General features: G+C 34.5%; 2 protein-coding genes and 2 non-coding genes across 6 annotated transcripts; 1 reads left to right on the top strand and 3 right to left on the bottom strand.

The window, feature by feature from the left end:
- The first annotated feature begins 900 nt into the window (after positions 1-900).
- Positions 901-2595, top strand: LOC114373842. 3 transcript variants are annotated; one of them, XM_028331389.1, is made up of 2 exons: positions 901-1111; positions 1339-2595. In XM_028331389.1, the coding sequence occupies exon 2, from the start codon at positions 1416-1418 to the stop codon at positions 2301-2303; it is 888 nt and encodes a 295-aa protein (XP_028187190.1). In that variant the 5' UTR covers positions 901-1111; positions 1339-1415; the 3' UTR covers positions 2304-2595. The 3 variants fall into 3 exon arrangements, with proteins under 3 accessions (XP_028187190.1, XP_028187191.1, XP_028187192.1); XM_028331390.1 differs by having other exon boundaries at positions 1286-2595; XM_028331391.1 differs by having other exon boundaries at positions 901-1230.
- Positions 2596-7104: 4509 nt separating this feature from the next.
- On the bottom strand, positions 7105-7221 carry LOC114377708. The gene has a single exon (XR_003659147.1). It is a non-coding gene; the product is annotated as a U5 spliceosomal RNA (small nuclear RNA).
- Positions 7222-7993: 772 nt separating this feature from the next.
- On the bottom strand, positions 7994-8189 carry LOC114377779. The gene has a single exon (XR_003659214.1). It is a non-coding gene; the product is annotated as a U2 spliceosomal RNA (small nuclear RNA).
- Positions 8190-10445: 2256 nt separating this feature from the next.
- LOC114374762 (trafficking protein particle complex II-specific subunit 130 homolog) lies at positions 10446-22849 on the bottom strand. The gene is made up of 21 exons (XM_028332431.1): positions 22614-22849; positions 21925-22154; positions 20468-20649; positions 19751-19934; positions 19516-19606; positions 19191-19351; positions 18647-18736; positions 18364-18525; positions 18046-18107; positions 17828-17918; positions 16248-16411; positions 15924-16134; positions 15159-15704; positions 14841-15053; positions 14191-14584; positions 14012-14102; positions 13795-13879; positions 12483-12672; positions 11475-11767; positions 11177-11267; positions 10446-11063 (listed from the first exon to the last, which is right to left on the bottom strand). Exons 1-21 carry the CDS (start codon positions 22675-22677, stop codon positions 10882-10884), a joined length of 3777 nt encoding a protein of 1258 aa, XP_028188232.1. The 5' UTR covers positions 22678-22849; the 3' UTR covers positions 10446-10881.
- Positions 22850-24194: the final 1345 nt, after the last annotated feature.

The following is a 24194-nucleotide window of genomic DNA, read 5'->3' as shown; positions in this document are numbered from 1 at the left end:
AAACATGATTATTGTTATTATTATCTCAGAGTTTTATCAAACTAAAAACACTGGAAAGAAAAAAAAAGGGGGCTAGCTCCTTGGAAGAGACAAATCCATTCGCCGAACGCCATGGCTATTAATTAGGTAAACTTTGCATTCAAAACTCAAAAGTCAACCATGGCACCAATTTTTCGCAAAACAATCCACAGACTGAAGAATTAGTTTTTGCAAGGAAGCGACTAACAGTCGCGTGCTAATAATTTTTTTTTATCTGGAATTGTCCCATAATTAAACCCACAAAAACAATGGTAATATTCTTTGAGTTAAGCACCAAAAAGAAACAACGAATTTACCACCCAATTAAATGTGATGCTTCCAAAGGAAAGGACCAATTTTTCCTTTCTTTCCCCACACACCAGAGAAAAAAGTCTATTTGTATAACCCTGAAAATTATTCGCATTAATTAAGAGTTACCAAGCTGGGAAGGTGATGCTGCATAGGACCAAACCAACGTTACAAGAGGACCCAATCAAACAACAGTTTCGTTTTTTTTTTTTTAAATTTGATATCACCATAATTTAATTATCATTTTAAGATATTCTTATAAATTTTAATTCTTTGGATGATTATAGGATTATTTTTCAATAAAAATTTAATCACATTTAAAATTTTGTATCCCTTGTATTCTATCGATCAAATCAGTTTTTTTTTAATCATCATTCATAAACTCAGCGTGTGTGTTGCATTGGCTTTTTTTCCACTTTTCACGCACCAAAACGAAAGAAAAAGAAAAAGTGAGGTCACTCACTTAATACTCTAGCGAGTTGGCTACAACCAGCTAAGCCGGTGAACCGGTAAACTCTTTCAAAGTTCAAAGGGTCCTCACCGCCGTACACACTATATAAGTTATTTCTTGACATCCCAGTGGCGTTTCAGTTCATTCGTTCACATTTTCCACTCCCTCTTTCGCCACTCAGAGACAAAGATGAAAGAGAGAAGAAAGTGAAACGCAGTATAGCCTTGCCGTTTTTGAAAAGAACGCTAAACGACGAAGCAAAACGCGTTCGTAACAGAAGAAAAGAAAAGAAAAGAGTAACTGACAACTGTACCAGTAGAAAAATCATCGACGGTATGGCCCTGACTGTCACTGCCTCTTAGTTTATCATTTTTTTGTTTCATTTCAATTTTTCACCGCCACGAAATTGGATCTGATTCAGTGATTCTCAAATTCTTCAAGTTCTCTCACTCGTAAGAGAAACATTCTAACGATTCACTTTTTTTCACGTTTTTTTGGCAATGAAAGCGAAAACGAGAAGCACGCTTTCTCATAAACCTCGCTCTGAATTATTATTGCAGTTTCTGTTATTCAGCGACTCGCTGAAGCGGTGAATTGAGCAAACCAAAGCGTGAAGAGAAGGTTCTGGAAGAAGCGGATGGGAAAATCGACGAATAATAACAGAGACTGGACGCAGATGTACGCGATCTATGGAATGGAGCAATGGCAAACCCTAATATTCCTCTTGTGTCAGGCGATGCTGTTTTCTGTGCTGTCTGTTTTGTATCTTCTGTATTTCGATCTAGTCTGTAACTTTTTCGAGAGAATCTTCTCCGGCGGCGGCGGCGGCACGGCACGATTCGCGGCCGGAATCACCGGCTCGGTGACGGCGCTCTCCGCGCTGTGCCTCTTCTTCGCTGCGGCGAACTTCTTCTACTCGTCGGTGCCGTTGCACTTCGACATGGCACAGCGCATCGTCTCCGCCGTGCACGACTGGTCGTCGGTGAAGCTGGCGCTGGACCTCGGCTGCTGCGGCCGCGGCATCCTCCTGAACGCGGTGGCGACGCAGCTCAAGAAGGAAGGGAGCTCCGGCCGCGTCGTCGGCCTGGACCGCTCGAAGCGCACGACGCTGTCGACGCTGCGCGCGGCGAAGATGGAAGGCGTCGGCGAGTACGTGACGTGCCGCGAGGGCGACGCGCGGCGGCTGCCGTTTCCGGACAACTACTTCGACGTGGTTGTGTCCGGCGTGTTCGTGCACACCGTCGGAAGGGAGTACGGTGCGCGGACGGCGGAGGCGGCGGCAGAGAGGATGCGCGCGGTGGCGGAGCTGGTGAGGGTGATGAAGCCCGGCGGAGTGGCGGTGGTGTGGGACCTACTACACGTGCCGGAGTACGTGCTTCGGTTACAGGAATTGAAGATGGAAGACGTGAGAGTCTCCGAGCGTGTAACCGCCTTCATGGTCAGCAGCCACATTGTATCATTCCGGAAGCCCAGTCAGCACGTGCATGGTCCCGCCGAAGTTCGCTTGGATTGGAGATTATGCTGACGTGGAATTTTTATTTTTCACACTAAATAGACAAATATTACCAAATATATAAATATAAATATATATTACACTAAGAAATGTTTTGTTAATTTTTTTTCTTTTTTTTTTAAATATGAGTAGATATCTGAAAGTAAAGTTATGGCTGGGGAGGCGAAGTCGAACCAGATGGTGAAAAAAACAAAAATTATATGTAAAAAAAAAGTGAATAATGTGATGACAGATCTCGAGCCAGGTTTTTGTATATGGTGATGGTTATATAGATAGAAGTGAAATTTCCAGCACTTTTGGTGTATCTTAGTTGTTATTTGTTTTTTTATTATTTATTTTTGTGAAATTGATCTTTAGAATTAGTTGACCAAATTAAATTGGTACTACATGTTAATGAATGTGTGAAACTTGTCTTGTGTCTTTATGTTTTTGTTGCTATGGTTGCAGATTTTTCAAACGATTTTAATTATGACTAGCGGAAAAGCTGGTAATTGTGGATTGAATGGATTAATAGTAGCTAGGACAGGGACTTAGATGGGTAACTTTTGAATTTTAATTTCTATGCATGAATGAAGATGTCGTTGTCTTTTATTTAATTTCTGGGGTTTCGGTTTCGGGTTTCTTGCCTCCATGTGAGGTAGGATTCTATTAGAAAAGGTTGAAAGCTAATTGACGCTGAATGGATGGAAAAGAAAAAAAAAATAGTGATATTTCTATTTAGTACACTTAAAAACTTTGTGGAGGGTGTGGATTGAAATGATGGTGTAGATTGGTGACCCTGTTAAGGTGTCACAATCAGAGATTTTTCGATGGTGAAGCTTTAACAACATGCTGGAACGAGTTTGTTGGAAGTTTGCATCTCATGTTTTGGATTTGGAGTGTTAGCTAGTGATAGAGAACTGAAAATTGTTTGCCCAAAAATTTAATCTTGCCTCGTACCAAATTGGTTGATGTAGTCATTTTACTTTGGTTTGTTGCACCAATTTGGATGTGATCTTCAAAATTACTGGTATGGGTCCGTAAGTAATTATTATGGTCAATTAATTGAGCTATGTATAGCTTACATGATCTTTGTGGATTGTGGGGCTGTTGCTTCACTGTCAGTAGCTACTTGCTAGAGATAACAATTGAAAGGCAACAAGTGCTCAAGTGGATTCACAGCAGACATTTTGCTTCTTCTATCCTGGTCTTTGTTTTTTGTTACTTTTATTTCCAATGAGAAAGATGCAGTAGTATCTTTTATAAGGATGGGAAGAGAGCATATGGACTAAAATTCCATGATTCAGTTGGTTTGATGCTTGGGTTCTTTACTTAAAGTATGAGATTTGATCTTTGATTTGGTCATTAAGTTATAATTAAATGTATTACTTTATCTAATTATGAGTTGATCTAATGGGAAAAAAATTAGTTCAATGTGAAATAAGAAAATAGATATCTTGTGATTGCATATAAAAAAAAAAAAATAGAGAGAGGACATGGAAGTGAGAAATATAGGAAGGACATTGTGAAAAAAGAAAAATCTAACCCGCATTTACAATTCATGTCCCCTTAACCAATTGAATTTATTAGAGGAAACTGTCGTTGTCACTGTTTATTGATTATATTGCTTACTCTCAAATCAAAACCAGTAAATGAAAATTATATGGTTAGGTTCTTTTTCCTTATTGACATTATAATGGCTTAGATTATCTAAAACAGTAGCATTTCCCAGGACCACATGGTGCATGTGCTCCTCTAATCTGACACCAGAGGTGTATGGGGCCATACTGGCTAATCCCATAACCAGTGGCCACTTGGGACATGACATCAATGAGGCCATGATTTTCCCTTCTTAGGTTCAATGTAGATATCTCATTTTATTGGAAGATCACATTTTCAGAATTATCCATGTCATATATATAGTCTGGATCTCTTTTTTCCATTGTAATAAATAAAAGTAGCGATAAGGATTGGATTCTGAAATGACTAAGTTGAGATCCTTACTAATATAAAAAATCTGAAGGATAAATACCTTGATAATGTGCCACTTTTAGAGGGAGTCAGGTGTCAGAACCAAACTAAACAAGAGCTTTTGTCGGATGCGCTTAAGAAAATATCTCTCTTAATTCGTTCACTTGTTAAACTTGAAGTAGAAAACTGTTTGCTAATTTGATAGCAAAACTTGAAATCCATATCCTTTATGATTCGAACATTGAAATCCATTAGAAATTTGTCGTGATGATCTTAGATCCATGGACTATAAAGAGATGCAAAGTGGGGTGTGAATAAAAACGGGTAAATGCTTGTTAATTTCTACTTAAAAGCAATCATGATAACATTATCAACATAGAAGGTAAGCATCTACATTGAGAAGGTTAACTGAAGATAATAATCTTGTGTTGTAGAGATATATCTCACTATTTTTTCTTTTTCTTTCGGGGACCGGAGACATATCTCTATTCTCTCCATTTACCTAACTGATGTAAGTCTATTGCGTGTAGAGAAAAACATTCATCCAAACTTTAATGCAAGGTCCACAAATGCCTTAGACACGATAAATTCTGCTGGATCAATTTATTTATTTTTTATTGTTTTGAAAGTGAGATCAATGGTTGATTTTTTTATTATCATTAAAAAAAAAACGTACAAACCAAGAAGGTTCTTATACATTTTCATATACATGTACCGTACACCGTTTGCAAACCTTGCCCCCATTTTGAAGCAGTTTGGTCAGCTGCTAGAACAATTTGCTAAGCAATCTATTTGGAAATGATCAAAAGGGGAAAATAATTGTACTAGGATAACTATTTTTTTTATAGGTAAATGCTAATTGTTAGTTTGATTAACAGAGAGAATCAAATTTGCGATATTTTCTCTCTTAACCATTTAATCAATTTTATATTTCTTATAGTTATTACTGTTAACTAGGAACCAAAACAATACATTCTCTTTTGTATAATGTATTTTATTATGTCACATTAATATATGTTGAAAATAGTATTCATATATTCTTTGTCTACTTCAACGTAACAAAAACGACTATATAAAATTTCGTGCTCTCTTTCTCTTTTAATTTTGATGCACTTTGTTCGCTTTGTGCCCGTGGCACAGTGGTTATGACGTACATGTTAACACAATTTCAGTTCCAAGTCTTTTACTAATGAAAGATGAAAAGTTGAAACGAATTGGATAAATTTGGCAATTTGGGATCACAAAGAAGCAAAAGATGAGAAGTGAGCAAGTTAATTTAGCAAACAAGGAGCATGGCGTGTCATGTGATCAATGCCAAACTGAACCAAACCACGACCTATGTGGATAAGAATAAAAAAGAACACCAAATTAATAGCATCACATTAATTAGTTCAATCCATGTGTCACTACTTCCATCCATGTGTCTCCTATTTCTCTTACAGCATCTCAAGAAAAATTAAATAGCCATGTTAAGCTGTTTGATTTGAAAATTGGTTGAGCTCATTCTCTGAAGTTGAGTGGTGCATTCCATGCATGAAGTGCACGCTGACCAATTTGTTTGGATGTTTTATACGCAATTAGCAATGTAGCATGTAATTATATGAGCCTATGACATTTTCTGTTTGTGATATTTTTTAACAAGATTTTTCATAGTGTGTTAGGAACAGATAATAAAATTTGATGTGGACTGCGATACATGTTGGAATCTTTTTGGGCTTGCAAGAGAAATAAAGTATTCTTAAATTATGTTTCACACTTGATTTAGTAGTATCATATCGTTGTTTGTATTCTCTCCACTTACGCAAAGCCCCAGTGCCAAGATTTAGGAAAAATATATCTATTGTGGCTTTTTCACAAAATAGGTGTATTTTGCTTTTAAAATTCCAAGAATAGTATAGTTTTAAAAAATTCAAGGTATATATTATATATCAACATTGTGAAAGTCAATTTTGGTTTTGTGGAGTCAATTTCAGACAATTTTGTCCCTTTTTAGTAGTTTTTCAAAACACCATATATTTTTTGACTGCCAAAAACCGTCAGAAATTACTTGCACAGAATTAAAATTGTCTTTGACAACGTGGATTTATATCCATGTTCTATGTAAACATTTTTTAGACTATACTATTTTGGTAACCTGTTTTTGGAAATTTTAAAATTGTACTCTAGAATTGAATCTATAAATTTACAGGTCCCTTTGGAGGTATATGAATTTTACAACACTGGAGATGGGGCAGCAAATTGTCTTCAACCAGGCATTGTTCGTTTATTTTAAAATTAGATAAAATTGTTTTTTAGTTTTGAGCAATTGAATGAGATATATACCTAAATTAATCTTAACCATAAATTTTACATTGGAATGTGTACTATGGTGGGAGACATTGATTTTGCGTATTTGTCAAGCGGGCACAAAGTAAGCCATGAAAGAAATAGTAGTAGTATATTCGATGAAGAACATTGATCTTCTAAACCATTGAGCAACATGGTAAGTAATGTACCTAAATCAATCTTGAGAAAGTCATACTCTCTATCTTAAAAACATATGGTGCTCTGCAATAATGTAGTTTGGTCTACCAAGAAAAATATTATACTGTCTTTCCTTTGCTAAAAACAATTATATTTTAGGAGTCTTCGTTTTCTGACCAATGCTCTTTTACAGCTAATCTGTGCTTAATCTGGTATGACACAATTAATTCACTGTAGTTCTGTTGCTATGTACAGACCCTATTTCCTAAAGTTGACGAATCTCGGGATTTGGTGATATTTTTCAATTTGATTTGAGTTCCATTATGTATGTTGATATATGTTGATATATTGTAAAATCTACTAATCATTTAGGAATCAAACATTTTAACTAAGAATGCAGGGTCCTCTTTCAAAGACCCTATCACAAAAATTAGCGTATGCCGCTGTAGGTGACAAATACACGGTATTCTTTAGTAAAAGGCGAAAGAATAGTTCGCTTTGTAATTATCACACGGCTCCGTGAGATTTAACAAAAATAACTCTTTCTTTTTATAGCATAAAACTTGGTTCAACTTAGTACATTGCTCGATGTGGGCTTTGTTTTCGAAACATACACCCACGAGTCATTCAGCTTCACTCATTCCTGGTGCCCCCCAACTCAACATGCTGCATATAAAAATACTTCATCTTTCATCTGATTTTCTTGTCTTGCCTATTATTATTACATTCTTTAGATCTCAACATCTGAAAGCAAAGTAGGTAGAAGAAACTGGACCTTGGTTTAATTATACTTGGTGACTCGTGTGCATGTGGATAACCTGGATTCAAAAGTTACCAATAGAGACTTCGAAAGTTGAATTCCATGTTTTCGGAATTATACGGAGGTAGGGAAAGCATAACTTGATAATTTTTCATTAAAAAAAACATACATATTTGAAGAAAGGAGGATCTTTAACATGTTACAGTGTGTGTGTGCAGATAAAGATGCCATTTTTTTTTTTGTCTATAATTGGAGCCAGTCCACTGCTGCTGACCGCATCATCGTCATCAAATATGAGAAGGCTGAACGTTTCTAAAGTCTTTTTTACTTATATAATATTTATTGATAAATATAATAAATTTAATCCGCATAAATCTTGAAATAGTTGGCATTCATTTCTTAAAAGCCCAAGAAATTTCATTTTCTGAACATACTGCAAAATTTGAAAAACTAACCTTGATCAAAAAACCTTAACCTATATAAACAGAAAGCAGTGAACAATGAAAGCCAAAACCTAAAAACTGTTTTGCTGAGGAGTGCCAGGCCCAAGCTATAGTGCAACGCTTAGGCGACACTTGATGATTGCAGTAGCAAGCCACTGCGGTGAACCATCCCCCTCAAAAAATACATTTAATATCGTGTGGACCAATGGCCCACATATCAGATATTAAACTGATAAGAACAGATACTACACTTGATCTTAGCCAAAAGGCCGAGAAAGGTATGCTTAAGAATTTCAAGGATTGTTTGTTTTATAGCCAAGTCTTTGGCGCAGATTCTTTCTCATCGCCGGTGTGGGACTTGGGCAATAAGGAGTTAAGCGCCAACATACATAAGAACTTGGATTTTCTGCTACTACCTTCTCTTCAACCTCTACGTCTCTATATCTTTTCTTCATTCTTCCATTATCCTGATTCCTGCAAAAACAACTCTCTCTTTTCTTTCATTTCAAATTGAGCTTCAAGACAAAGTTGAAGCTAAACCAAATTCAACTGAAAACCAAACAAAAAGCTTTCTCAGTTTTAGTTTTTAAACAAATGTCGGGAGTCTGACAACTAAAAACTAAGTGTTCCAATAGTCATAAAATCCCACATCGCTTAGAAGTCAAGGCTATGGATCATTTATAAACATCCTCTCCTCTCAACCTTGACTATTGGATAAATGATCCATAACCTTGATATGATAGAATTGAGGTCAAAACACTAAGCATAGTTGCATGATTAGTGTTTTGAATCTTTCAAATATTCCAAAGCAAAATATATGAGCCCTTCTGAATTGCATTTTACACACAAACAAGTGAACAACTGTAAGTTTTAGTGTTGGAAAATATTCTCCATATAGAGCCTAGAAAGAAAATTGATAGAAATTGTTTGATGAATAGAAAGTTAGGGGAAATATTAATGAAGAAAGATAACAGGTTCTGATGCAAATTCATTTGGAAACATTTCATTCTCCTTGCAGAGTATTTTATATTGGTAAAGGCAACTCGAATATGAATGTTGTTGTTGAACAAGAATTATTAACATTATAATTACTTTATACTTTAAATTTGTTTTAATCTCCAAAAATATTACTATTTTAAGTCCACACAATATTCCTTACTCGATTTTCAAAAGCCTTTGGAGAAGCTGTGCACCGAACAAAACACTTACTTTTTCTTGACAACTGATCTTAGATTACCAACTCAATAAAAAAGCTATTACATTTATCTCCATCACTCTAAATGTGCTTTCTGCAGTGCTCTCAGCACTTATTTTTGACCTGTGTCACTTACCCTATCAGGCTTGGCTTTTCTGTTACCTTTCCTTCTCAAGGTCCTTCCCATTATCTCTGCCATTGTAGACTGATTCATGGTAAAAATGCTAAAAAAATTTGGATGGTGTTGTGGCACTCCGTTGTCTGGAATTTGTGGTTGTTGAGGAATTCTATCATTTTCAGTAGTGGCAACTATGATTTTATTTCCCCGTTGTTTGATTTTGATGAATGATGCTACCTGATTGATTATATAGATTTGGTGGTTGTTGGCAACGTGTGCTCACCCTGTTGAGAGCTCTGAAGAAACTTCTTCATTCTATACTTCGTGGAGGCTTACAGCTGATTTTTTTTCTGACTAAAATTAGTCACAAACAGCTTCAATCTAAGTGCACAACTTGACTTTCATTCTCCATGCCCAAGGTGCTGGGTGAAATGTGACTTTAACATCAGGAACATCTTGTTATCATCAATGTACACTAATTTAACTTACAATAAAAATAAATCAAATTGATAACTTTTTCATATCTTTGTTTTTCACGTTTAGCACCTTATCTAAAATTATTATTTCAATTTCTGTCTTAATGTAAAGACTTTTTCCCATATTTTTTTAAATCTATTTTCACTATATTTAAACACAAAAAATTAACAAAACTTTTTCGTGTACAAAATTTGAAATAATTCTAAAAAATCAAGTTAAAATATTTTTTTAATAATTTGTTTCAATATTTTATTTATTTAAAATTATTATATTTCAGTGCAAATATTAACTCTTATAACTTAATTTGAATGAAATAATTTTTTGACCCAACTTAAAGATCTTTTTTCAAAATTGTTATTTGTTTTTATTATATTTGGACACGGAATTATAATTTTTAATTCTCAAAATTTTAAATAATGCAAAAATCATATTAAGATTAAAAATTACTTTTGTTTTTAAGATTTTATTTATTTATTTTTAATTTTTTGAACACAAAATATCAACTTCATATCTTCTTAGTATAGAAAATTTAATAATGCTAAGAATCAGATTCACATGCAATACCATTTATATTGTATTAAAAATATATAAAAAAAAAGTGGTATTACTGTGGTTTTAATGAAATTTAAGCTTCATACATGCAGACGTGTCAGCGTTCAACATGCAGTCATGAAGCATGCACCTCAAAAGTCGAATGCTATTTGCATTGAAGGAATGGACTATGAAGTTATAATCTTCGCCCCAGCAGTGATCAAATGGAATGTAGCATCCCAAATATAATTACCAATTTACCACGGTAGATTCGAAATTGTTTACAACGATTGGTATCTGTAATTCGATTTTTTGGGAGCAAAATAATGAAATTGTATATGGTGGTTCCTACCAACTTTTGTAATTTTGAGACAAAAGAATGTTATGGTCCGTGTATCTGTCTAATGTACAAGGAAGAGCACAAAATTCCACTGTACATGCGCCAAGGTTCCTGCTGCTGATACTTTGAGCAATGCATGAAGGCTACAACTACAAGCGACACAAATCCAACTACGGAGATTTTTAATGCAAAGAAATTAAAAGGCACAACGTTACACTTTCCTACTTAAACCAAAAAAATTCTCAAACATCTTAATAGCCTATGGAACACAAACTCAATCAAGATTGGGTGAAGACACAGTCACAGTGAAAACTCATGAATTAACTGGAATGCAGAAGGAGGAGCTGAGAGGCGGTGGCAAAACACAAACCAGATGTGGCCCAGCAGGTTTGCAGCTTATATTTGCCTCATCAACATCTGGCAGCCCAAGTACGGGAGGGTGAACATAACCAGCCACCAGTGGCATGCATAGTACCGAGATAACTATTCTTGCCCCTATCATCATAAGAACGCAATTCAAAGATCAAAAGGCATATTCAATACTTAAAATATGTTCCTTTCAGTTACTGAAAACAATATTTTCCTAAACTGTCAATATATCCAAGTACCTTGTTTTGTGGACAGAGATGCATATCCTCTTTTCCTCCCGGCTATCATCCAATTTCCAGAATTTGCATTTACCTCGTATAGCATCTCATCCTGTCAAAATCAAAAGCAAAATTGTGGCATCAAACAGAATAAAGTAAGAGTTTTAGAGAATCACACAATATTTATCCGGATTCAGGATTGAAACAACTCCACAGACACCATATATTTAACCAAGTTTCCTCTCCTGTTTCTCAAAAGAAAATACAGAGACAGAGGCATGCAGCATGTTGACATCATTTTCTGTTGATTTGGACTTACATTCTGTTTAGAAACTCCTTCCTCATCTAAATCCTTTAACCTTTCCACTCTCCATTGCATCTTAACTAGTTGTCCTACTCTTAGGCCATCTGAAGGGAGAGGAAGAAAACCAACAGCTAGGCATGGATCAAGCACAGGCCTTTGCAAAGTAATTGCACTCCTGAAGATTAACTCTTGTCTGGCACCATCAACTCCAGTAGATTCATTCATGACAGGAGGGTGAGCTCCAATTGTTCTATCGCCAGAAATTCCATATTTGACATTTAATATGCTTTCTGATTGCTTCCTGGCTTCTGTATTTTTGTTATGAAAAATCAAATCAGCTTATTAATTGAAGACATCAGGCTATTATAATTTCCACGAGTAAATACTTCTATTGGGACAAAAATGTGTACCACAGGTAAATCAGGATATCACTCAGCTTGTCAATTTGCAACATGCCTAGACCTCAGAAAAATAAAGAATGCCATAATGCTTTAATATTTTCGTAATATAACATTCTATTGACATGCCCCTCATGCTTAATGTCTAAAAACTCTTTTAAGGTAAAAAAACATGATAAATAAAATGAAAAAGTGACCACTGAGGTGGTAATATTATCAAAATCACAAATCAACTTTGCCTTCCTGTGAAACTAATAAACACTGGAAACCACAACGTTAGTCTTTAACATAGACAACAGGTCAAAGATAAAAGAACAAACGTTTTTCTTGCCTATTCAGAAAGATCAATGTTGAGTTTCAAAAGAAAAAAGAAATTAGTAGAGTTATTGACTGCTGCAATTGGCCAGAAATTATTGACTGCTGCAGTTGGCCAGAAATTATTGAACTTGAAATAGAATAAATCAACCAATCAGAAACCTCTGAAAATGGATAGAATTACAGTTCCCAGATTCTGCATTGATTATATAGTAACCTTATATTTAGGGCATTTATCAAATTATTTGGTGAGAACATATTAAAAGCAACAATAACATCACTTCACTGATCTCCGGAAAAATGAAATTACCTTCTGCATTTGTGTTGTCTAGGCAGATACTAAACAATATTCCTCCTTTGGAAGTGGGAGATATGTTTAGCGGGAAGAAACTTGAATTAGGTCTACCCTCAGTTTGTCCAGTATGAACAAATCCATCTTGAAGATCAAGCCAGGCATCATAAATGGTCAATGTAGCCTTTACTTCAGAGTGAAGTATTACCTAGAAGTCACATGACCCATTGAGTACTCTATCAACAAAAAAGAATAAGATGAAATCATAGAATTTTAGTGGTTAAAAATGTGTCCGTGAGAAAATATTGTTACATTGTTGTATAGATATATAAAAATCTTCAAACAAGTAGAAAGCTCAAATTAACTTAGATTTTCATTTATTATTACCAGTTGAATGTTTTCATAAATAAACCATCCAAAATCTTAACCTGTTTGGGAAGGCATAGGAATGATTTTATATTTAACACGTCTCCTCATGCAAGAAACCTTTGGACTTGAAACATGGACAATGCACAAGTCTACACTACCTTGTGTTAAAAAATTTATTTAGAAGAATGCAGGATGGTTATAGAGGTTTTGATACCATGTCAAACCAATAATCCCAAAAAGTAACTAGTTTGGAGAAGCACCTGAATGGTTTTATATGAACAAATGTCAACAATGGCCTGATTAAGTTTTGGAGCATCTTACGATGAGCTGCTATTGTAGCCTTGTTAAAACACTGACCTTAAGTACTATGATATTTGTCATGAATCAACCATTCCAAAAGCTTAAAGTTGTAAGGTAAAGGCACATGAATGTGTAGTAACATATTTAACATAGCATGTCATGCAAGAGCCCTTTGGGCTTTAAGTGTGGAAATGCACAGGTCCCCTACCTTGGGCTTAAACTCAACTTCTTAATAAAAGAATGGAAACAACAATGATTAAATTCTAGACCACTTGGTCATAGAAGCTCTGATATCATGTCATTAACCAACTGTCTTAAAAACTAAAGCTGTTAGTTGAAGGGGTGTATGGTTTTATATTAACATTTAACAATACTTCAACAATACTAAAAGATGTAAACAAAACTTAATGCTAAAAGTGCATATTTTTATGATGGTTAAGTACATGAAAAACCCTTTAAGATTTACAAATTCAATCAATCTTTCATTTTTTTTCTCTTCAGGTAGCAATCAAAGTGACTTCAAATGAAAAAAAAAAGGCAATGAATGTATTATTTCCAATTTTGTCACAAAAAGCATTGGAAGGATTTAATTCGTGACAGTTGTCAGCCTATTGTCCATAATCAAGTGTAATTAAATAATTATGAAAATAAAGACCCATACCTGCAGAAGCAGGGTACCATCATTGCATTTATCAGTAACACGTGTCCTCACATAGAAAGGATACGTAAAATGCACTGCTAGGGTCCTGGGTATCAAGGTAAGATATTAAGTAACTAGGACAGAGCACGCAAAAGCCAGATGCATGGCATTCATAATTCAACAGTTGTATGATATATTATGATGATTAAAACATAAGAACAACGGAAAATGGAAAAACCTTTCAAATATCTGATTGTGGAATGCTCCAAATTCAAGTTTCAGAGCTATTGTTCTCATTCCATCTACAATACTTTCTCTCCTTGTTGTGGCTGGAAAGAGAAACAAAATAAGTACATCTGGTTAAATTTAAAAAGTGCACATGTATGAAGCCATCAAAACTCGTGTCACCATCTTAACCTGAAGAAGATCCTCTGCTGAGCGTGTCACTGATGGCACGAACCAGAACCCAAAGAATAGAAGGAGTGTCACTTGCCCAATTTGGAAATTCTATTTTACCATCATGAAGAGTCAAACATTCAAATTTTTTATCAGAATTTAGAGTTCTTATCTGAGCACCATCATTCTGCACCTGGTCATCATCACCCCGAGATACACCAGCAGCATCGGTTTCCATCTCAATTACATGCAACTCTTTAATCTCCAACCCTGGACCAGTATCAATATGCAAGACAGCAGCTTTGAGCGAGTAATTTACAGGTCGAACTAAAATGCCAACCCATTGGTCTTCATTTATCAACAAAGCAGATGAAACAGCAGCATCAAGATCAACAAGGGCTCTAGGTTTGAAAACCTAAAAAATGATAAATGGCATTTTTAGATAATTAACTCTAAATTCTTTTTTTTTTGTCACTAAAAAGATTAACAGCACTATGGCAAACAAATGACAGATTATAATTATCAGAAAATATATAAAATCAATTTAAGTTAAAATTATGTATTGATCAAGAGGAAAACAACAAAGGAAGGAAAATAATATAAATAAAAAATCCCTATTTTCTGTTGAACTGTCATATTCCATTTCTTTTTTCATCTTGTTAAAAGCCTACCTTCAGAATGGGTTTAGCTGGCTTTTCATAACTCATAAAATCATCACTATCAGCGGGACCAACTTTTGAAAAACTATGAGATCTAAACCTCAAATGCCCAATCTGCCCAGTAAGAACTCCGAGAACATAAGATCCTGGTTTCTGAGGTGGTAGATTCAAGGTAATAGTATTCCGACCAGGGTGTAACACAATGGCTGTAGAACTCTTCAATGCCTAAAGCAATTTAAATAGCAGAGTTATTCAGAGAGGAAATAATTAAAAACTATAAACTTCTCATACTGTAGTTAAAAATGTAAAATAACACCTAACAACAAATACCTTTACACCTTCATCGGTATTATATGTTGCATTTAATGTAAGACTGATTGAATCGAGAGTTATATCATCTGGAAAACCACTCCATACAGTTACAGAAAGGATGCCAGGATCCCTATCACATAACTCCAATGGAGGCCCAGGATTTCCAGAAAATGTAACTAATGATGATACATCAAGAGGTACAGGGTCCTTCATTTCGCTATGAGCAAGACGAACAACTTCTGACTGAAAGGCTTGGCGCTCCTTGGTCAAAAATAATCCTTCATCAAGAGAAAGTAACCTCACACAAGATAATAAGTAGCCAGCTTGATCATTAAGACTCTTCTGACACTCAGCTAAATTGGGAAGGACCTCAGCCAACAAATCCTGCCATCCTTCACCAGCATACAGTGCACAAACCTTCTCATATGACTTTGCCGCTTGATCAAAACATCCATGCTTAAAATCCACAGCTGCTATCTCACCATCAAGGACAACACCATGTCTTTTCCACCAGGAACGATGATAATTGTCAGCAGCACCTTTAGTTAGCTCTAAATATTTTTGCTGCCCGCAACAAGAGAAGGACAAGAAAGGAAATTAATCATGTCAAATAGCAATAAAATATTAACAAACATATTTACAAGTATTCAAGATGTATTCATTAGGGGGAAAATGTAAAACACACAATCAGGGACATGGATATAAATTATGAGAAACTCTCATTGAGGGATTTTAGAAAATCATTCCAATGAGCTTTTGCTATCCATCAGGCCTAGATGATACCTCAAACTCCTCGGATGATGATAATGATTTCCCCAGTTCTGGATTAGAAATTGTTTGCTTCAAAGCATGCTCAGCAGCAACAAAAATCTCAGCAAGCCTCATTGGTCGGTCAATTGAGCTATCAAAGTTTCCTGGTGAAGAATTTGTACGTGACATGGAACTTGCAAGTGCTTTTTGTGGTGACATTCTAGTGGATGCATCAAAACCTGATCTGTCAGCATACAAATCAGATTGATAAAACCCAAATTGTAACAGAAAATATAGGATTTCTGAACAGTTCACTAAAAAGGAATCCATCTGTAACAATATATAGCACTTCATTACCCATCCATTGGACCCTGGCGACTGTCAAATATTTCAGACACATTTCCAGCTGAAAGTGAAGCCCTCCGCCTGTTGGCCTCTCGTAGAAGAACAGTAGGTTCAAGAGGCAGGGGTTTCCTCTGGATACCAAAGTGCTTGGTTCTAGAAGTTGTTTGTAGAATCAGCTGCAGAGGTATAATCATATTATTTAAGGTAAAAATATGATGGGTAAAAATCTCAGGAAACAAATAATAAATATTAAAACATGCATTTGTTCAACCCATTTCATATGTAAATATTTCTTCTTACTATTTTAAGTGAAATTCTAATTCTGTTAAAGGAAAGTGTTAGGATGTTCCAATATGGGTAAGGGCATAAAGGGGATTATAGACTATAACAAACCTGCATATGTGGCAAAAAGTGTGGGAAGTATTGTGAGTATGTTGGATATAAGGGAAGAGAGGGGAAATCAGAGGGTTGGTAATCATTTGGGTAGTTGTGAGTGTCTATTGCCACAGGGCAGAGAAGTTTTCCTACTCTGATTTGTTTTCTTTCATTTTCAGTTTCTGATTTTCAGAAAATTATCAAAAATATTTTTCAGTTCCTATCAGAAACAAAAGCATCTTTCCCACTTCTAATTAAGAAAAATATTTCTAATTTATAATACGGGAATAAAGAAAATGACAAACACCTTTAACCAAGAATTAAGTGAAAAAAAAGTGGAATTGAAACAGTTAAATGAAAACATAGCCATATGCTGTTTTAAGGTACCTTTTGGCTGGTGCAAAAAATGTGGGCTTCTATGGAAAAATCTTTCAATTCCAATAACCTGTGAATTATGATATGATATATTCCCCAGCTCATGATCCTAAACAGATCTATAGTGAAAATTGCTTTGTTCAGTGATGGAGGCTAGACAGACCAGTTAATAAAAAATATCATGACTGTTATAAATTACATTATATAATTCACATCATCTTTGATGAGAAGATTCAACAAAATTTTATGTTGACTATTGGCTGCCATACAACCCTCCTCTTTTTTATAGGCTAGGAACCAGACTTGAGATGACTACATCTTCCATTGCCAGTAAGTATTTTGACATTAAACAGAATTTAGCAGGTGTGGAAAAGCATTATAGTGTGATAGCCCATGACCACCTATTAAGAAAGTTTATTTGAGGAGGAATAGAGGCACAACAGAGGATCATTCCCTTAGAATAGATCATAACCATGCAACGGACTAACAGCAGCTAGTTAGTTAGTTAGTTATAGAATAGGGTGTAAAAGAATATTAAATCGTCTGAAAAGGAGAAGAGAGAGGCATCGAAAATTGTATTTGGGAATTGTTGGAGAGAGTATTGGTCTCTCAAATACCAGTGACCGTATTGTGTTTATTTCAGTTTTCCTCTACTCTGCCACCACCCTGGTGATGGGCCAGGGGAGACGAATTCCTAATAAATATCCATTTTCCTACTTCTTCTGAACCATTTGCTATCAGAGACATAAGAGATGAGCAATTTTTCTGTTAAAAAATAAAATGTCTGTTGTGTTGGGTCACAATCTTCTGTGATGTCATACTCATAATTATGACTACAATACCTTTTCTTTCTCAAGCACCTCTGTTGATGTGTCAGCAGGAACTGAAGGCCAGACAGCTGGCTTAGGCCAAGGTAGCAAGCTGAGGGAAGCACTGCTCAAAAGGAAAGAAATAGCTATTAAACTTGAAGAATGATACCAACTGTGATGTAACTAATCTTGCATTACATGATTAACTAATGCAAGAAAAAATATTGGCCTTCTAATTACAAAAAATGTACCTGTTGACAGGACTTCTTTCTATATCAGTTCCATATCCAATTAAATAGGCAAGCCTCATGAACTGTCAAGATAGATAAAAACATAAAATTCACAAAGCAATCCTAGTTAACAACGGTATAGCATAGACAATATCAATGTAGATGATAATCCACATTACAGAGAAAAATGAGGAGGAAAAAAGGAGTTAAGAGAGACCACTGATTCAACTCCATTTCCAAATGGTGTATTTTGGTCATTGGAGTTGTCTCATTTAAAGAGTGCATCAAACAAACCAAAATAGATATCCAGTCTATTTACCAACTTCTTGAGAATCCTACCTTAACTCTAGCTAGAGAATATAGGTCACCCAGAAGACGAAAGAACTCCTTCTCTACGTCAGGCGCCACATGTCCATCATTATAATTAGAAGTGGTTGCTTCAATTAAAGCCAAGCAAGCAGTTGTTACCCAGACTTCACGCATACAAAAAGGCAGAATACGCTGAGAAGAAACATCATCTTGAAGTCAAAATGGGAGAAATAAAAAAAATATGCAACTCAAACTGGAATAATATAGTAATATACACTTGAAGAGGGCATATGAAAAACAGAAAATCAAATACCTCATGCAATGCCAAGGATTTGGAGAAGCTTATTATGAATGAATAGCCACGTGACGCAGCCTCAATGGGACGATTTAACTTGAATAAGAGCTGCAAAATGACAGCAAAGTAGTAAGCCATAGAAAGTTAAATTAGGTATTCAGTTAAAAGGATAGTTCCTAGCAATAATAGTGTTTGAACCCAAAATGTCAATGAGAACACAACAAGACAATTGTCTAATTGGCTTAAGACATTACAATTTTAAAAGTAAGAACATCTCTATATCAGTGACTAAGGCCAAATAGATAAAACTTTAGGGACTAAAATTGGAATAGAACTTTAACCATTAAATGATTTTGTTGCAAGAAAGAACTCATGATATATGAAAATGAATGTTTTTTCTTCTATTTAAAAATATCATAAATAATACAAGTAAAGAAGCATCCTAGCTTGTAAGCATCAAAGACGACACAAAGGACAAAATCATTCTAAATTTGCTTTAGAACTAAGCTGCTAATATATGTAACATGTTTTATGTTATACAAGTGCTCCGGGCAGGGCACACCTTTGACTGACAGGCAAATAGATACTGTCTGAATTCAAACTCCCGAAATGAGTCCTCTTGAACAATCTGTGTCAATGCTTTATTTCCTGGATTAACCAATGCTGCTTGATCGTCACCATGATCTGCCCCTCCAAAGTCTCTCTGCTTTCCAGTCATGTTAACTGCATTAATTCCAGTTATATTTGAATCATTGTTTACAGGAGATTTTCTGTCAGACACAAGATTTAATGTTCCATATAGGTGTCTAAAGCACAATTCTGTCAATCTAAACATCAACTTTTCTTGACTACAACAGCAACAGAGAAGGAAACTAAGCATCATGCACCTGTTTCAAGATAGCAGAGTTCTAGTTCATCATATTCCCGTAAGGCATCTTCATGAAGGTGAGCCATTTCAAACATAAAAGCCAAGCTTTCCTGAGCAAAGAATACAAATTTGTTATAAGACTCCAAAAGATCCTAGAATATGCAGAAAGGAACAATTTATAAAGAACAATAAAGGTTGGACTTTCAGAACCATTTATTGCACTTTAAACTATAATTCATCACAACAGGATCAACCTTAAGAATGAAAAAGTTGCAGAAGTTCCAGACTGGCATGAGGCGCTGTTCACTGAGCTTTCGTATCTCATCCTCATAAAATTGTACACGCCTATCCAGGGTATTTCTGATGCATTCCATTATCTTTGATTCTAGATCCTCCCAAAAGTTTGCTTCAGGGAAATGCATATCATATTTGCAGCATCTAGATGAGGAAGAAGCAGTGTTAAAAGCATCAAAAGGGAAAGAAATTAAGTTGTCACTAATGCAATTAAACTAAACAGTAAACAACATAAACAATCTTTTATTTCACTCACAAATGGTTATTATTTCTGTTTGATAACTGATTTTTCCTAACTCTACCATCAAAATTTTCAACCACTTACACGTGTAACGTAAACAGTTGACTCCATAATATTTATGGAAGAAAAAATACACAATATTGGACAAATATCCTCTATTGAAAGCAACTACAAGATTTACCCTTGAAGCTAAATTTCCAAGCACCACTTTTGCTTTTTATATCATCACATCAAGTTCATAATAAGCAAAACAGTATGCAATTAAATAGTTGTTAAGATTCTTAAACGTTGACCATAAGCTGTAATATCTATGAAAAGTTGACAAAACATTGACTTGAAAAAAAAGATTACAAACTATCAGCCAACAAGTCATTCAAACTTCTATTGGGGAATGGGAGAGTGCACTTGTAGCAAAAGTCCAATTTTTCAAGTTTACCTTTCTCTTTTTTTGGTGTTAAACTCAACTTCAAGTTTAGCATATACTTTCTTTGCCATTTTGCTTGCCTGATCATTAGCTGGATGAGCTTTAGATACAAATACAATGAACCACTCCTTTTCATCATTTTGGATAATTAATTTCAAGCGTGGTTTAAGGATGGTTTTAAACTCATCCAGATCCTGGGAACAAAAAATAAGAGTTAAACTACACATTAGATCCCACAACTGAATGAAAAAGTGAACAAACTATACACCAATAATTTATTAACTCCGTGAAATAAAGCTCCTTATAATGGATTTTGGCATCAGATTACCAATAATTACTGTTCCAGCATTTGAAAAACTCACAAGAAGCAAGAAAACTAGCCATACATCAGGCTAATTCAACATAACCAACAGCATTTAAAATGCAATCTTCAAGCCAACAAAAATTACAAATGACGAGTGAGAAAAGCATGCAGAAGGAAATCAAGTCAAATCCAATGAGATAAAATGGATTCATGATAGCAACTATCATGGCTCTGAAGACTGAATTTTAAATAAAAAAATAAACAAACAAATAGGATGTCATGGAACTAGTAATCATAAAAGCTAAAGTTATCAGGTGCAAATCAAAAAATGAGGTTTTCCCCTATAAGGCACTTAAAAGCTCATTGGAATTGAAGCTAGGACAAAGTATTCACACACAATTACCTTGTGCTAAAACAATATAATTATAACAATGGATCAGCTAGGATCAAATTTCAGCTCCCTTAATTAAAAAGGCTGCATACCATGTAAGAAACCAGTCATCCTAAAAGCTGAAAAGTTAAGTGCAAGCCCCAAAAATGTGTATAAAACAGACACACTATTATATTTGATGACATATTTTTTTCCTTACTGGAAAGGGATAAGACTGAAATTTTTCCAATCAAAAGTAAAAAAGTAAAAGTACCAAACTATGTAATCAATTTTATCAGATGTACTCCAATTATATGTAATTCACTGACCCAATAAAAACCTTTCTTTCCACTTGCTAACAATTGAATGAAGATGTCAAGATGCTTTGCATGTTATTTACCTATTACTTATGTTTTTTTATCTCCCATTCAGTTGCACAAAATGTAGCCTCACTAAGAACATGTTTGAGTAAATAGCTTATTTAAGCACTAATACAACAAGAGTTTGTCAAATGAGAGCTTATTCATGAGCTTTCTTATGATGCTTATTGCAATGAGCTAAAAAGAGCTTATTGAAATAAAAGGCCATAAATCATTTTCATAAGACCAAACAAGCTCTGTAAAAACTCTTCCAAACACTCCTAAGTTATATATCAAAAACATCCATGTGAAGTAAATGATCACAATGCAACAGCAAGCTACAAACTATGGTAAAAATCATAGTGGGTCTCCCACTTAAAACAGTACAACTTTCTGGTAGATTCTAAAAAACGTAATCAACAGGAAATCACATTACCTCACAGGTGACAAGTACAACAGTCACATACGGCTCTCGAAACCAAAATAAAAATTGCTCCTGAGGGAACCGGCTACGGAGTCTTGAATCGGTGGTTAATATGAACTCGGCCGGCAATGTGTCAACAAATACAGGGTTCCGCGTCTTGTTATTCAAAGTCGCCCGTTTGAACGGCAAACGCCCCTCAAAAGCAGGCTTGACAGTTGGCCACAGGTCACTCACATCCTCCACTGAGAATCATTTTGGTAAAGCATCAATGTAAGGTCACACACGCGCACGTATATTCAGATCAATCATAGCCTACATCTATTGTATATTACTGTTTCTGCTTAGTCACAACAGTGAACACGGTTGAGGCTATTTTTGCAGTTGCCAATGGACCTCTTAAAATGATCACCATAATACATTGAAATTGAAGTGTTACTGAGCTTAATTGTTAGGATTTCGTTTCATTTCGATGATTAACATCAACAACTATTGACAATACTAATATCAGAAGCCATAACAATAACTTGTTGATAAAAACAACTAAAAGCCCTACACCGCGATTTAAAATTCGTAGTTGAAAAAAAACACGGAACGAAACGGAGCATTTCTATGTGATTGTGAATTCGGAAAATGCTCGGAAAGAACGAAGGAGATTGGATCTTCGGTTAGAGAGCGAAGAGATGAAAATAGCAATGAAATACCTGAAATGACAAGGCGATCCGAGGTGTTCTTAATAGTCTGGAACTGAGCGAGGAAGTTGGCCATGCTGGATCTGAAGAATCAGCAAAGATCCATGGAAATGAAATCACAGAGAGAGAAGAAAGTGCGGTGGTGCAGTGAGTGAGAATGTTGAGTTCGATGAGCGAGTTCGAGTATGAAGAGTTCGGAACTTCAGAGTGTGAGAGGTCACGGCCCGCAGAGTATGAGAAGAATTTAGAGACCAAGTTTTTATTGAGTTTTCTATACCAAAAAAAAAAGGTTTTATTGAGTTTGTTTATTTAGTAATTTATTTAGTTTATAATATAAAATATTTGACTAAATTATAAATTTGTTTGACTATAAATGAATTTATTCAACTAGTTTGTAGCATTATTTCATACGTTTCTTACAGTAGTACATAAACTTATATCCTTTTTTTCATTATTATCATTAACATCTTAATAAAATTCTTCCCTTATCTCCCCTCAATGAAAAAAAAGAAAAACCTTACCTCTATAATCACCTTTACAATATTCATTTCTCTCTAAACCAATGTCATCCACCCACCCCAATCTCTTTGATCTTTAAACAAAAGCTATGATCACTTAAAAATATGTTTTTATCTATGAAACAAAAATATATGAAAAATATATATAATCATATCCTTTTATATCAATGTACTCAAATAGTTCAAAAACTAAATATGTCATTTTAATAAACTAGCTTAATACCTTGATCTTTCAACTAAAAAATAGCTTTTACCTTTTAATTAACTCTTAATTTTAATTAGCTTATTAAATATTTTTACTAAATAAATCCGATGTAACAAAGTTTTTAGTTCTCCCAAGTTTGGTGATTTAAGAGGAAATATTATCTCATTTTCTTTTAACCCTTAACAAAAATTGTAAGATTACATTTTGGATTTAATTACTTGTGTAGGAGACGGCTAGAAGTTATGCAACAAGTCATATGGATGACGTAATATGATACTCTTAGATAAGCCAGATTGAAAAGGTAATATCCATCTATGAGCTTAAAATGATATGAAAATAATTTTTAGTATGAAATTTATTATTATTTTAACATACCATTATTCTTTTATATATAAGAGTGCATGTAAATATTAAATTAACGTAAGAATTGTTGTGCATAGTGCATACTAATAAGGCAATACTTTATTTCTGTGTTTTGTTAAGCATTTACATATTTGATTTAGAATTTCTTTTGATTCTAAGTCAGATGTGAAAAAGTATTTTTTAATTTATTGGATTAAAAATTAATTATGTTTGCAATGTTTGATTGACATTAGTTTAAAAAGATTTTACATTAAGAAAATTAAACATGAATTATTCAATTAAATAAATCATTATTTTACATGTGAACATAACAGAGTTTTATACAATATCAACCTTATGACTTATATTTGATTTATAGAATAACCTTAATTTTGTAATCTCAAGTTAATGAAATTAAAATTTAAATAAAATTATTTATATTTAAAACTTTTATTTTAAAAAAATAAAGTCAAACTTAATTAGTTTGAAAAAATTTCATCTCAATGCAACAATTATAATTTTTATTCT

This window comes from Glycine soja, chromosome 11 (genome assembly GCF_004193775.1).
Source record: "Glycine soja cultivar W05 chromosome 11, ASM419377v2, whole genome shotgun sequence".
In the NCBI taxonomy this organism is placed as follows: domain Eukaryota; kingdom Viridiplantae; phylum Streptophyta; class Magnoliopsida; order Fabales; family Fabaceae; genus Glycine; species Glycine soja.
Note: the sequence above shows the minus strand (reverse complement) of the source record. Positions and strands in the feature narration are given on the sequence as shown.